This window comes from Pteronotus mesoamericanus, unplaced genomic scaffold, assembly GCF_021234165.1.
Source record: "Pteronotus mesoamericanus isolate MK-2021 breed Mesoamerican mustached bat unplaced genomic scaffold, CSHL_Meso_final contig_263, whole genome shotgun sequence".
Taxonomy (NCBI): Eukaryota; Metazoa; Chordata; class Mammalia; order Chiroptera; family Mormoopidae; genus Pteronotus; species Pteronotus mesoamericanus.
The window spans coordinates 4,292,361-4,307,929 of record NW_026555112.1 but is presented as its reverse complement, the minus strand read 5'-3'; the positions used below and the strand labels follow the sequence as shown (position 1 = coordinate 4,307,929).

The 15,569-nt window shown below is 34.4% G+C and overlaps 1 protein-coding gene across 2 annotated transcripts in view; it reads right to left on the bottom strand.

Moving 5' to 3' along the window:
- The window catches only part of CRY1 (cryptochrome circadian regulator 1), a 61,846-nt gene that overhangs the window by 2,036 nt on the left and 44,241 nt on the right, over positions 1 to 15,569 (bottom strand). The window contains exons 3-12 of one of the 2 annotated variants that reach the window (XM_054574577.1): positions 8,824 to 8,966; positions 6,562 to 6,746; positions 6,053 to 6,141; positions 5,348 to 5,488; positions 4,955 to 5,266; positions 3,669 to 3,820; positions 3,226 to 3,428; positions 3,027 to 3,122; positions 462 to 533; positions 284 to 387 (exon numbers count right to left, since the gene is read on the bottom strand). In XM_054574577.1, the coding sequence (XP_054430552.1) occupies positions 284 to 387; positions 462 to 533; positions 3,027 to 3,122; positions 3,226 to 3,428; positions 3,669 to 3,820; positions 4,955 to 5,266; positions 5,348 to 5,488; positions 6,053 to 6,141; positions 6,562 to 6,746; positions 8,824 to 8,966 (1,497 nt within the window). The remainder of the gene's footprint in view (positions 1 to 283; positions 388 to 461; positions 534 to 3,026; positions 3,123 to 3,225; positions 3,429 to 3,668; positions 3,821 to 4,954; positions 5,267 to 5,347; positions 5,489 to 6,052; positions 6,142 to 6,561; positions 6,747 to 8,823; positions 8,967 to 15,569) is intronic. The other variant, XM_054574578.1, reaches the window with a different exon arrangement.

Below are 15,569 nucleotides of genomic sequence, written 5' to 3'. Positions count from 1 at the left end.
AATGAAAGAGATGTCTTTTTCTGAGGGAAAAAACTTGAGCACAAATTCATAAGCTTTTTAAATTTAAATATCATTGATGAAAATGACCATAAAATTGAGTGCAGCACTTTGTTCAATACAGATGCATTTCTCTTGTTTAAGAGCTAACTGATTTTATAACAATCGTTAAAAATTTATGCCTCTCTAGTTTGAAAATAGAGGTTAACTCCATTTTGGAAATTGTCTTAATTTATGTTGATTACACATTCCACTAAAACAAGAAATAAGGCTGTAAAATATTTACCTAATTAGTGCTCTGTCGCTGGACTTTAGGACCGATGCTTTGTGTGTCTTCTTCCTGACTAGGACGCTTCCCACTGCTGAGACCAGTGCCCATGGAGCCTCTTCCTACACATTTCAAAAATGTACGTTTAAAATAGGAAAGGTAAAAATAATAGTATGCTCAAATGCTTTATCCTTACCTTGCTTTAATAGATGAGTTTGCTGACTGTCTCCGTGAGCATAATGTAAAATACCACTCCCTTGAGTGCAACCTGTTAGTATTTAAAACACAATAAAATTACTTAAAATAAATTGTAAGTGGCATGTATTAAGGCTATAAATCCTATTTTAGTATTTGTATATAAGGCCATATATTTTTTTAAGACTAAACCTCAATCTTTCATATGATCCAAAATCCTTCACATGCCCAATCAGGAAAATGTAAATTTAGGGTCATAGAAATACTGAATGTTCAAAGGCAAAGTCACTGGTAGTCATTCTCTAAAAACACTGGATGACAACAGACACTGGACCATGAAGGCGAACAGAGCAGCAGTGAGATTTTCATCCTTCTTTCACCTTTTGTCCCTCTCTACTCTACACTCCTCCCTCAGTGCCTGTCTAAAACATGTGTCTGGAGATGCTTATAAGGGCCGGCCAGATGAGAATTAATTCCAATCGGCCATGGCCAGGTAGCTAAGTTGGTTAGAGCATTGTCCAGATACACCAATGTTGTCAGCTCGACCCCTGGTCACAGTACACGCAAGAAAGCAACCAATGAATGCATAGATAAGTGGAACAAATTGATGTCTGTTTCTCTCTCATTAAAAAAAAAAATTTCAAATCACACAACAAGGGGGAGACACTGACAATGTGGCAGTTGCCTAGCCTGAGCAGTGATATCAACCCTTCTAAAAAAAACGATGTTGCACGAGAATGACCATAAAACTGAGTGCAGTACAGTGTCCAGATTATGGAAAAACATGAGCATTCTATCCCCTTGAGAGGTCACCTCATGGCCTGAACAAGACAATCTCATTACTCTTATTAGCATTTCTTCTGGTTAAAAAAATTCATCTTTTCAGGTACTCAGTTGGAAAAACAGATGCCCTGATCAGAGATGAGTGAGGCCTTCTATCACTGGAAAGGGACACCTCCACCATAAATTAAAACTCTGGAGTTCCCTGTTGATATTTTAATTCACATGATTTTAAAATTTCTAGTCTGTCATTCACAAAATGGTGACCTCTATACTGAAAACATTTAGTTTTTTAACTTGTCAGGCTAAAAGTCAGACTGTGCACTATGGCAAATTCGCCACTGAATGATGCTCCTCCTGATCTTACCATCAGCAGGGCTTCCCCTAACAGTAATACTTGTTGTCGTGAATTACTGTACAACACTATTTAAAACTTCACATAACAATGTGAAAAGTACTTCATTCCACTGAATTGTACATTTAAAATGGTTAAAGTGCTAAGTTTTATGTTATGTATATTTATAATTAAAAAAACTTCAACCAATACATTTTCAATTATCATATTCATACCTCACACATTGTTGTGTGAACTATAAACATTGTTGAGGGTCCATTTATGCTAGAGACTGTAACAGGTAACAGGGACACATATATTATTAAGCATGAGGTCTGTCTTCAAGGGGTTCACAGTCGAGTAGGAGACACATAAAATCAGGAAGTACAAAGATGTGTAATTTTAGGTGTTGGGATGGAAACTGGTACAGGATACAGTGGGGATATTGAGGAAGAAAAGGTCAATTATTGAAAGATTCACAGAGGTAGCCTTTAAGCCAAGTCATAAACTAGTTTCATTTTCTCAAATTCATCAATTTTATTCCTCTTACACTTCTAAGATAAATGAGAATAATCTCATAAACAAAATGAATGAAAGCAGACAGACACAAAAAACACAAACTGATTCTATAAAGTTCAAAAATGGGCAAAACTAGGATAAGAAATCAGTAAAGTGATTACCTTTTGGGAGGAGAGTAAAAATTAATATGCTCAATAAATATATTAGAAATTTCCTTAACATGGGATTTTATTTTCTTAGAAAGCTAAATGATAAGCAGGCACTTAGTAACTTCCTGAGTCCCTAAATTCAAGAATACCTGTATAGCCTATAACTTCCCCATAAAAATATAGTAAATTATAGTTTCACAAGAATAACTGTACAAGAGACAATGACTAGAGAACAGAACTTTGCTGATCAGTTGGCTAGAAATAGCTTAGTCACTTAGAAATATCACAAATTCTCATACTTGTATGTCATTAGTGACATTACAGCAGTTAAATTTCAAATGTCAAGATTACACAAGAGGAGAACCTTAGAGGGAAAAAACTTTTTTAAAAAAGTATTTGTTTACAAAAAATATTTCTTAAAGGAAAAAAGTTTATAATTCCCTTATGTTACACTATCAATAGCACCAAAAGGATTTTCCACTTAACAAATTCTGAAACTATGATATTTTAGTTTTGTTTTGTCCTTTTTCCTCATTCAGTTTGCAAGATCATCTTTAACTTGCCCCAAATTCTACTACATGTAATGATATTGCTTTCTATCTCTAAAATGTCACTAATGGAGTTAGGATGTGTGTTTTATGTATGTGTATACACATGTATGCACGTGTACAAAGAACTATTACACAAATTTTAAAGATAGATTTTTAAAAAACATAGTGAGGTTTAATAAATATTTGATTATTAATCCCTTGATATTAAGTGCAGAATTTTTCTTTTCACTTACTTCCACTGCTGCTACAACCAGGGATATTTTCTCCAGGAGAATACCCCATAAGGCCTCCATTCCCATTAGGATTAGAAGGCACTGATGCGAGAAGACCTAAAGGAAAAAAATTCCTTATTAAATTATGATCAAGATCAAATCAAGATTAGTAACATAAACAACTGCCAAAGAAATGAATCAAAGGCAGTTACTGACATACCTAGGCCTCTGTATCGTGAAAGCTGCTGGTAGATCTGTTTCATCCTCTCTATATTCAAACGGCTTGCCTCGGCATGGTTCACCATTGGTTTAGGATAATTAACTCCTATCAAACACTTGGCTACCTTTTGGATACCTTCTGGTGCATTCCAAGGATCATAGATGTATTTTGCTGGGAAGCCTCTTAGGATAGGCAAATATCGCCTTTTGGGAGAAGGGAGAAAAATTAATAATAAAATGAACTACAAGAAAATTATAATAAACTATGTGTTAGTTATGAATGAACAAAGTCAAATCAATGGCATTTAAATGATTTGTTTACCCTTCTCCTCATCTCTGCTGACCATCACGAGTGAGGGAGGTATACTTTAAGTGTTGCTTAAATGTGAAAAGCTGCTCCTGGATTAGTTATTCCAAAGTGAAAAATAATCACCCTTCATTTACCTGATATAGTCTCCATTAGGATCTGTTCTCCTACCAAAACCAACAGGGCAGTAGCAGTGAAAAAACTGTTGAAAGAAAGAACTACAAGACAGCCACATCCAACTTCCAGCATTTATGCTCCAATCTGCATCAAGCAATAATTCTTCAAATACCTTCAAAAGTAACAGTAACCAATTAGTTTATACACACATAATTCTCAAAGCAAGCATTTTCCAGGTCTCTGCAGATCAAAAGTTAAGACAAAGAAAATCTAACACAGAAATGTAAAATTAAACATTCCAAAGTTAGCTTCCTTGTCTCTGTTCTGCTGTATAATGAATTATTTCAGGAAAAGAAACATATCAGTAATATATAAGTGGATTTCTGAATAGATTTTTACCTTTCTAACTGCTGCAGTGTTATGTGGGAGGAGGGTAAAAGAATTATTCAAGTCACCGACTTAAAAGGAATATGAGGAGATCAAAAAATGGGAGAAAAATAAAAGCAGTAAACACTTTCAAGAAAGCAAAAATGCTTCCAAATAAATCACCAACAGAAACTTAGAAGTTTGGTACACTGGCCAAATAAAGTGAGCATCCAAATATAAATGACCCTTGAAAATGCACTGGCATTACAGAGTTTAAGTTTGGAATTTCTTGATCCAAAGGAAAACAGAATTAAAATATTTAATGATTTTTAAAATAAATTCATGAAATGTATATGACATCTATCTCATGTACAACTTTGTACTAGGAAATATAACAGAGGCAAAAAAAAGCATGGGATTAGAAATGGTCCTTGGAGAGGGGAAATTTATGGTATAGGTAAGAAGGCAAAACATATGTGTAAGTCCTATTATGTATAAGCACAAGATGATGCCACAAAATGCAGTATGCTTCACTTTACGTAACAAGTATTACTAAGAAGCTGTGAGGTAATACATAGTTTAAAATTTATACTACAAATTCACTACTTTTAAAAACTCTTGGGCAATTCCTTTCTGTGACAGAAATGATCACCTAAATATATATTGATGCAATTAAGTCTACAGCATTAAATCTTATAGTTTCCTTGATGGCTAGGCTGGTTTAGCCATAGAAAGGACTTGATATCAACTCAATCAGTTTTTGCCATATCCCCTGCCTGATTGCACCAGAAGTGTGATGGTACTGTGAGAATTAAATGCTTTGTCCACTGAAAAACTGGACTATAAATGAATCTATATAATAGACAACTTCTAGGAAATGTTTTACTATGGTATAGAGTCCTTCAAAATAAGACCATGCTACATTATTTAGAACACTTGCCTTCATTCCTTCTTCCCAACTAATCCACAGGTCACCTCGTGTCAGGAAACAAGCAACTGCATGTCTGGCCAAATGGTGAATCCAACCCTCCTGACGAAGCTGTGTCATGATGGCATCAATCCATGGAAAACCTGTCCGGCCTTCTGCCCATTTCGCTAAAGCCTCAGGATTCTTATCCCAAGGAATCTGAACACAGATAGGGTTTCCTTCCATTTTATCAAAGCGTGGATTATTTGTTGCTGCTGTGTAGAAAAATTCACGCCATAACAGTTGCCCATAAAGGGAAAGGGGAGGGGAACTGTTCTTTTTCACCTAAGATTAAAAAGCAAATAAGTATAATCAGCAATTTTTTAAAACATATTTTGAAAAATAAAATCCAGTTTTAGTTAATACCTTTTTGTAGAGATCTGTTAGTTTGAAATAAAACAGTCGACATGACAAACAACCAAATCGGAGGTAAGGACTGAGTCCAGTAGGGCTAGCAAGGAGGGAATTTGCATTCATTCGAGGTCTTTCAAAGTTTGCCACCCAAGCCTGAAAACATACAGAGAGAATTATGCTTACTTTTTCATTTTAAAATTTAGATTTAGATTTTAAAATACTGTTACATAGTTCTTGGAGAATAAAATCTTATTCCAGACACAAATGATATGTTTTAATAAAAAATAAGAAAGGATAAAAGTGAGCATTTTTTTGTGTGTGTTTCAGCCATCCTCATGTAGCACATATTCATGTGAAAAATTACCTTAGAATTCCTAACACAAAGCTGAGAGCCATCCACCTGTCTCTTTGACACTGACATAAATTTGAAATAGAAGAACTCTATCCTAGCTTCAAAGTTATGGTCATCAGATACCATCTTACACAAAAAGAATAGAATAGGGAGTGTTGATAATAGCTAAAAAGGAAATAATCACAAGAGGAGGAAAATGCTATTTAAATGAAGAGACAGCTGTTAATTTTCAAATAATTAGGTTTGTGCTATTTTAAGTATTTCTCTCAATTCTTTTCAACAGACTATTTTTTGTTTTTAAAAAAGAGTGAAATTATTTTTAAAATGCCGATTTAGAAATATGAGCATGTTCTATATCATCATACTTTTCTTTCCAAATGCCTTTCCAAACGTGTAAGTGCTTCAGTTTCTCCACCTGGCCATACTGCAGAGGGTAAACCATCTGTGTCAAAACCTAAAATAAATACATACATACATAAGTACATATATACATGTATACATTTAAGAAATATCATTCTTCTGGAATATAAATAATTTTATTAAGCACAATAATTACCAGAAAAATTACTTTGCAGAAAAATTATGATAGTAGCATCAAAATGAACTGATGACCCTGGAAAGATTCTCACATATGAAAGACATTAAAACATGTTCTCTATTCTTTAAAACGTGTATTTTAAGGTGATAACAGATAAATCACATATTTTAGGACACATAAATAATGCACAGATTTACCACTTCTTAGTGTGAGTTTCTTCTATTTTTGTCCCCTAGCTTTCTTTCTGTTAGTGCAAAATACATGTCAAATCAGAAGTAGGACTTTCTGAGTGGTTTATTAACTCTTAAGTTTCACCTTTTTGCCATTTATACCCACCTAGCTCTTCCAGTGAAGGGACTCCATATTTCTCATCATGGTCATCAGACAGAGGAGTTGTGCATTTTTCTATCACTTCCGAAGTAATTGTCTCCACTGGTATCTCCAGTGGTTCCATTTTGCTGATGAGAGTCTGGAATCTTTTATAAGTAAGAGGTGGTTGTCCACCATTGAGTTCTATAATCCTATTACAAAAATTAGTAAAATCCAGTTAGTAGTTAAAAAATGACAATATATTTTGGTTGCTAAGCTCTGAAAAGTCTTAAAAATCAGAAAGTATATAATATTAATTACTTAAGAGTTCTAGAAGAATGACCAGGAAACTTCTTAAAAAATGGTTAATGAATCTTAAAATCATTTTCTAGACATCTGCTAGGTGTGAAAAATATACAAAACCTTTAAGACAAAGGGTATTAAGCCTCTGAGTGAAAAAAACAAGTGGCTAAATTAGCCTGAAGGCAGTAAAATAAAAATATGGAAATGTAAAAACATAACTCAGCTCAAAGAGTCTCTTAATCATCAATAAAAACTAAACCAAGCCAGTATTATATCAAGAAGCAAACAAGTCTCATTAACTAGGATTCTACATTACTGTAGTGATAATCACTTGATATTTTCTACTGAGCTAAGGCTTTTGTTAAAAATGTCATCATATGTATTTTATATACATATCTTACGTATCTTATGTACATACTTATGTTTACTTAGGGTCATTAATTGTTTTGATCACACTCTTGACCACAATTAAGTAGTACTAAAGGAAAGATTAGCCTTTGCCAATAGTAGTTTGAATTAGACACTATTTAGGAATAACTAATTATTGTTTTTCATTATGGATGTTTGCTTAGTATTTAGCCTTAAGAAAGAACTACAGGTAAAATCCAACTCCATCATTTTATGGTCCGGAACTAAAGGCTACCAAGAGAGTTAAATAAATTAGTCAAAGTCACATAGCTAATAAATAGCACGTAAGGATTTTCTTAATCCAAATACTGTACATTTTTCATTATACCACATATATTATGTATCAATTAAATGCACAATAAATAATCACCATAAAGACTATCCTCTCTGATTTTAGTAATTTTGCTTTGGTGTAATACTCTGAGTTTATACATAGGGTCATAAGGAAATGTGTCAATTGTAGTGATACTGCAATGACACTACAGCTAACTATATAATAAAAACAAAATAAAAACCTTAGAAAAAATGTTTACATTGTTTTATGGTGGATTATATATGGTTAATATTCACATCCAATCTAATAAATAATCCAATTTTATGCATAATACTGAGTCTTCCACATAGAAGCTGCTGCTCTTATCCTGTTTTGCCTCCCCCTTGCTATCAACTCAAAGGTAAGAAAATTGGTAAACTAGAAGGCAAGTTTATTATAAATGGACATATGACTTCTCGCTTAATATCAAATAAGACCTTTGCTGAATCAAATCACTGTTTTGTCATGTTACTTATAATTAGCTTTATTAACTTGAAGAAATGTATAAGAAACTTAAAAAGTTAAATAACTTAAAAGGTGCATAAATTGAGAATTCAGCACTTACAGGGACAACAGTATGCTAAAGGTTCATAAGTTAACAATTCTTATGAACCTTCAAAACTCACAGCATATAATACTTCCTAAATTTAAACTTGACCACAGACTCTGCTGGACAAAGCATATCTAAGGCCTGGTATTTCAGGATATACTTTGAAAAATACAATACTATGCCACTGTTCAGAGGACCACAGCTATACAAAGTAATATTTCATACGATTTACATCTAGATTTAAAATCTAGACAGACAAAGTATACACACATGAAATAAAATAACTTACAACAATCATATAAAATATAGCAAGGCAGTTTATGCCTATGTATCATATAAACTATAAAATTAATATTGCTAAGAGCCCAGAAAGGCAAGACAAAATGGAACAGTCAAGGAGAGTTTTTATACTCTTAATAGCTTGGAAACTAAAACTGAGTATTTCAATCTTATGCACTGTCTATAAGTTTGGTATCTGTCACTGGGTAAGTAAAAATCACAGCAGTTATGATAAGGGTTTTATATATATTTATTTAATTCTCCCACAATTCTATTATGTATATGTTATTTCCATTTTACAAACCTATGTCCCACAGGTTTGTAAAATGCTTACTTGTCTACGTACTTACTACTGCTGAACTGTGCATTTAAAAATGCTTAAGGTGACAAATATTATGTGTATTCTACTATAACAAAAACAAGAAATAATACTTACTTGTCTAGGTCATATAATGTATGTGAAATTCGTACAATTACTTCTACTCCAGCTTCAGTAGCCAGTTTCTTAATGGCTGCATCTCGTTCCTTTCCAAAGGGCTCAGAATCATACTCAATTGAAAGTTTAGTAATGTTCCATTCCTAAAATAAAACAAAAGGGGTAAAATGTGCACAAATTTCTCCATATGATCTCACCTATAAGTGGAACCTAACCAACAATGCAAAGATGCAAGGAAAATATGACCAGCAACACTGAAAGGAAAAGAAATCAACAGAGGCAAGAGGGAAGGGGGGGGGGGCAGGGAAAGGGAAGGGAAGGGGAAAGTCAAGGAACATATAGCAAGGACTCATGGACAAAACCAAAGGGGAAGAGCTGAGGGAGGGAAGGAGGGAGGGGGCAAGGGAAAGTGGTGGGGGGGAGGCAGAGACAAATGTATTTAAAAAGTAAATAAATTTTAAAAAAAATGTGCACAAATTTTAAAAAGTTTTCCTATTATAACAATGGAGGCTGGAAAAAATCAAAAAGCTCATGATTTGAATATCAAATGATTATTCTTGCATCAAAGTTTAAATATGCAGCAAGAAAATACACAATTTGTAAATTCAAAAATATATAAGAAATGACCGCTCCCTAGATATCAAGATTGTGCTAGGCATAAGACAACCTAGCAATATGCTTAAAACCAGCTTCCTACACTAAGTGTTTATATAGTACTTTACTTTTTCAAATAATTTATACTTACTTTATCTCATTTGCTCCTCAAAACAACCCTTAGAGTTTGGCACTTTGGTTGGTTTTCCATTTTGAAGATATGGGTATTTTAAAAATTTAGGTACTTGTTCAAGTTCACAGAGCGCTAGAATGTCTGTATTTATGCCTGCTGCTTCTAAGAATTGGTAGTAAATATTGTAGAAGGTGCTTTGCTGTTTTATTTCTGATTACTGAAAGATGTTAATTGGAAAACAATGGAGATACTAATCATAATAGCAGCTATTTATTGAGTGTCAGGTGCTATACAAATAAGTTCTGCACATCTTCTTCTAGTGATTTTCAATGAGAAGGCTGTGACATCAGTAAATTAAGTTATTTCCCAGAGTGGGTAGAAAGTTTAAATTCTAAAATCTACTCTGATATATCTTACAAAGAAAAAAACATCTGTAATTCTACCATTATTTAACTGACTATATAGTAACGTACTGTAATTCTTCAAACCTGTACAGATTAGACAAGGGCTGTCAGCAACAGTGGCTTTGTTTTTTTTTGTTTTTAAATTACTATTATAAAGCTTGCAATGCACATCTTCATGCATACATCTTAAAAATGTAGGGGCATTTGTACTTCTTTTTCTAGAAATAATTCCTTGAAAATATTTAATGGATAATAAGTGCACATTTAAATATTTGATACACACTGTCAAATTTTCCACCAGTTATACTGTACCAATTTACACTCTCATCAGTAGTGCACCAGTGTTTATTTCCCCTACATCTACAACCCATACATACAATAGTGGTACCGCTAGTATATACAAACAGTATACAAAGGAAAAAAAAGCATCTTATTTAAAATATTTTCCCTTCTTGACAGTCTTGGAGAATTCCTATCAAGCTGTCAATAACTGCTCACTTAGAGGCATAGAATTTAGGAGTGTAAATAATGTAATTATTTTAATTTTACACAGTTACATTGTTCAGATTTGTTAGTGCAATCATGTACTGCTTTTGAAATTTAAAAGTAAGATTAAAATGAAAACAGGAAAGTATTACATTTATTTTACAGTAAGGCAGTATAGAGTAGTAGTTAAAAAACACAGGATCTGAAGTCCTAGTTCAAAGACTGACTCAACTATTTGTGCAAATTGCTGAACTCTTGGCATCTGTTCCCTTATCTAAAAAATGAGTATAAGTAATAAAAAATGAGTATAAGTAAAAAAAAATGAGTATAAGTAATAAAAAATGAGTATAAGTAAATATAAGTAAAGTGTTTAGAGTGTACCTAGCACATAAGCAGTGTGTGTTTGCTATAGTAAAATTAAAAAAAAAATGTTACTGGCTTGCTGAAAGATTAAATGAGATAATGTCCATAAATTATTTAGGACATAGTACATAAGAAGACCTCATTGAATAATAGTTACCACAACTACCAGCGATTTGTATATTTCTTCTGCAAGTTGAAGCTTATATTTGCTTGGTTTTCTACTGAAGTTAATTTTTCTCTTCTGAATTTATAAGAGCCCCTTACATTATTTTTTTATCCTCACCCTAGGACATGCTTATTGGTTTTAAAGAGAGGAAGGGAGGGAGAGAAACAGCTATGTGAGAAACATTGATCAGTTGCCTCTTGTACATACCCCAACCAGGGCTGAACCCACAAGCAAGGCATGTGCCCTGACCAGGAATTGAACCTACGACATTTCAGTTTACAGGGCAACGCTCCAACCGAGCCACACTGGCCAGGGCAAGAGCCTCTTACATTTTAATGATAGCAATCTTTCTGTCATACATGTTAAAAAATTTTTTTTCCTGCATAGTAGCTTACACTTTAATTCTATAATTTTTTGATAAAAAGATTTTTAGTTTCTAGAAAGTATATGTTAGAGTCAATAACTCTACCTGACCTTTATCCTTTTTTAATAAAGGAAGGGAACATACGTCAGAAAGCTAAAGATCAAAACAAAGACCGCATTATAAGGAAAGCTGAACTGAAGAAAAGATACTAGGTTTAAAGGCAGGTAAGCCTGTTAATATTTCACCCCTGAATTAAACAGATTTACCTACCTAATGATAAGCAGCACCTTCCCTGCACTGTGGGCTGCGCCTGTAAAACTTATCACATGGAGAAGAGAATAGGATGTGTTCTCTCTGCAACTGAAGAGGAGAAAAGGTACGATCTGAGCTATACTACACTACCTTGCTCTTTCTGCTAAACTCAATAATCAGATCATTCACTTCTTCCCTGGGAATACAATAGTGAACATCTCTCCACAAGAAATATGAAAACCTAGGGAAGAGAAAGTTCCCCAAACATTAAATGTATTCATTCACACACCAAATATTTACTATAATTCTGATCAGAGGCCACTATGGTAGGTCCCTCCCTCCTGGAGCTTTCTGAGGAAGACTGGCAATATAAAGTTAAATTAATAAATATATAATAAATATATACAACATAAATATATTAAAAAAACAGAATGCTATGATAGAGAATATGGGGGTGAAGGTGACCTGATAAATTCTACTTTTTTTCTTTCCAAATTACAGTGGCTAGACATTCAGTAAGTGATAAAGGTGAGTATCTGCACTTTGTTCCCTATCTTAGGAGGAAAGCATTCAATGTTTCACCATTAAGTATATGTTTGCTGTTTTTATAGACAACCTTTGTAAAATTGATATTTATCAATCTTTTACTACTAATTTAAAGTTGTTTTCAATCATAAATGGGTGTTGAATTTTGTCCAGTGCTTTTTCTTCATCTATTGAGATAATCATAAGATCTTTTCCTGTATTCTATCAAGAGGATGGAGTATGTTGATTTCTTTTTTAAATAGTGAGTTACTTGTTTGGTTTTTTTTTTTAAGATTTTATATATTTATTTATTTTTAAACAGAGTAGAAGGGAGGGAGAAAGAGAGGGACAGAAACATCAATGTGTGGTTGCATCTCAAGTGCCCCCTACCAGAGACCTGGCCTGCAACCTAGGCATGTACCCTACACTGGGAATCGAACTGGTGAACCTTTGGATTGTGGGCGCTCAATCCACTGAGCCGCACCAGCCAAGGCAGATTATGTTTATTTTTATAATGTTGAACCCACTTTGTATTCCTAGGGTAAGCCTCACTGACCATGATGATGTGTTACTTACAAATACTGCTAAATTCAATTTGTTAACATTGTTAAAAATATCTAAATATATGTTTATGTGGTACACTTGGCTATACTTTTTCTTTAAATTTCTTCATCAGGTTTTGGTATCAAAGTTATGCTGGCCGCATGACCCAAGTTGGGAAGCATTCCCAACACTGTCTTCTACTTTCTGAAAGAGTGTTATAAGAGAGTATTACTATATTTGTTTCTTAAATATGTGATAGAATTTAAAAGCAAAGTCATCTTGGCCCTGGAGTTTTACTTATGGGAAAATTTTTGATTACACATTCAATTTCTTTAAGAGATAAGGAGCTACTCAGTCTTTTTTTTTTTTCTTCTGAGAACTTCAGTAAGTTGTACTTTTCAAGAAATTTTGTCATTTCATCTGAGTTGTAGAATTTATTGGCATTATGCTGTTTACCATATTTTTATTATGCTTTGAAAGCTTACAGAATCTCTAGAAATAGTCTGAAAAAAGTAATTTGTGTTTTTTCTCCTTTTTGCTCTGATCAGTATTGCTAGGAGTTTATCAATTTAATCTTTTCAAAGTACCAGACTTTGGCTTTGTTGATTGACTCAATCTGGTTTCAGTCTGGAGACAGAAACTACATCAGCAATTTGAATATGAAAAATTTAATATAAAGAATTGTTGGCAAGTAAAAGATGGTAAAAACCATTAATTATGATTGTTAATTTATCTATTTCTCCCTAGTTTTATTAGTTTGAGATTCATGTATTTTTATGCTGTTTGTAGATACTATTCATTTATGATGATTATCTTTTTGAAGTGAGAGTTTACTGTGTATCTCTGCTAATTTTGTCTTAAATTCTACTCTCCTATACCTATTGCTTGCAAGTATATTTCTTCAGTCTTTTATTTCAAACTGTTTCTTCATATTTATAAAGTGTCTCCTCTAATCAGCATATAGTCGGTTCCTCCTTATTTTTTATCCAAACTATGCCTTAAAGTAGACCACTTACATTTAATATAATTATTGATATAGTTGGGTTAAAATGTACTATTTTGGTAAGTTTTCTTTTTGCCCATCTCTTTTGTGTCCCCTACCTGACTTCATCTGAATGAGTCAAATATTTTTAACACTTCACTTTAAACTCTTGCGTTAACTTTTTATTTTTTAACATGTATTTTATTGATTATGGTATTACAGTTGTCCCATTTTTTTCCTCCATTTTATCCCCCTCCACCCTGCACTGCCCCTCCCCCAGCACTCCCCCCACCCTTTAGTTCATGTCCATGGGGTGGACATATAAGTTCTTTGGCTTCTCCATTGCCTATACTATTCTTAACCTCCCCCTGCCTATTTTGTACCTATTATTTATGCTACTTATTCCCTGTAACTTTTCCCCCATTCTTCCCCCTTCTACTCCCCAATGATCTCCATTTCAGTGATTCTGTTCCTGTTCTAGTTGTTTGCTTCATTTGTTTCTGTTTCTGTTTTTTTAGGTTCAGTTGTTGATAGTTGTGAGTTTGTTGTCATTTTACTGTTCATAGTTTTTGATCTCCTTTTTCTTAGGTAAGTCCCTTTAACATTTCATATAATATAATAAGAGCTTGGTGGTGATGAACTCCTTTAACTTGACCTTATCTGGGAAGCACTTTACCTGCCTTTCCATTCTAAATGATAGCTTTGCTGGATAGAGTAATCTTGGATGTAGGTGCTTGTCTTGCATGAATGTGAATACTTCTTACCAGCTGCTTCTTGCCTGCAAGCTTTCTTTTGAGAAATCAGCTGACAGTCTTATGGGAACTCCTTTGTAGTAACTGTCCCCTTTTCTCTTGCTGCTTTTAAGATTCTCTCCTTATCTTTAATCTTGGGTAATGTAATTATGATGTGCCTTGGTGTGTGCTTCCTTGGGTCCAACTTCTTTGGGACTCTCTGAGCTTCCTGGATCTCCTGGAAGTCTATTTCCTTGGTCAGATTGGGGAAGTTCTCCTTCATTAGTTTTTCAAGTAAGTTTCCCATTTCTTGCTCTTCCTCTTCTCCTTCTGGCACCCCTATGAGTCGGATGTTGGAATGTTTAAAGTTGTCCCAGAGGTGCCTAAGCCTCTTCTCATTTTTTTGAATTCTTGTTTCTTCATTCTGTTGTGGTTGAATGTTTATCTCTTCCTTCTGCTCCCAATCATTGATCTGAGTCCCGGTTCCCTTCCCTTTTCTGTTGGTTCCCTGTATATTTCTCTTTGTTTCACTTTGCGTAGCCTTCACTTTTTCCTCCACTTTGCGACTATACTCAACCAATTCAAGGAGCATCCAGATTACCAGTGTTTTGAACTGTGCATCTGATAGGTTGGCTATCTCTTCATTGCTTAGTTCTATTTTTAGAGCTTTGATCTGTTCTTTCATTTGGGCCATATTTTTTTGTCTCAGCGTGCATGTTATATTGGGAGGGGCAGAGACTTAGGTATTTGCCAGAGCAGGGCAACCCACGTCGTTACGTTGTGACACTGTATGTGGGGGAGGGGTCTGAAAGGGAACAATGCAATTTGCTCAGCTCTCTGCCAGCTTTCAGTCGCTTCCCCCGCTACCCACAAGCAAATTGGGACCTTCTAGTGCTGATTCCTGGGTGGGTGGATTTGTGTATGTTCTAGGAACCTGTAGGTCTCCCCAATGAACTCTCCTAAGAGGCTGGGAGTTTCTCCTGCTGTCGCATCCTCCACAGGTTTTTACAGTCAGAGGTTTTGAGACTTTCTTTTCCCACAGTGAAACCCTGGGTCACACAGTCTGTCTCGCTCCCCAGCTGTTCCTCCTGGTTTATCTGCATGCAAATGCGGGACCACCTGATCCACTAGCTGCCACTTTGCCACGTGTCCTCTCTGCTCCAGCTTCCTGTCTCTGCCCCTCCTACTAGTATGGACGAATGT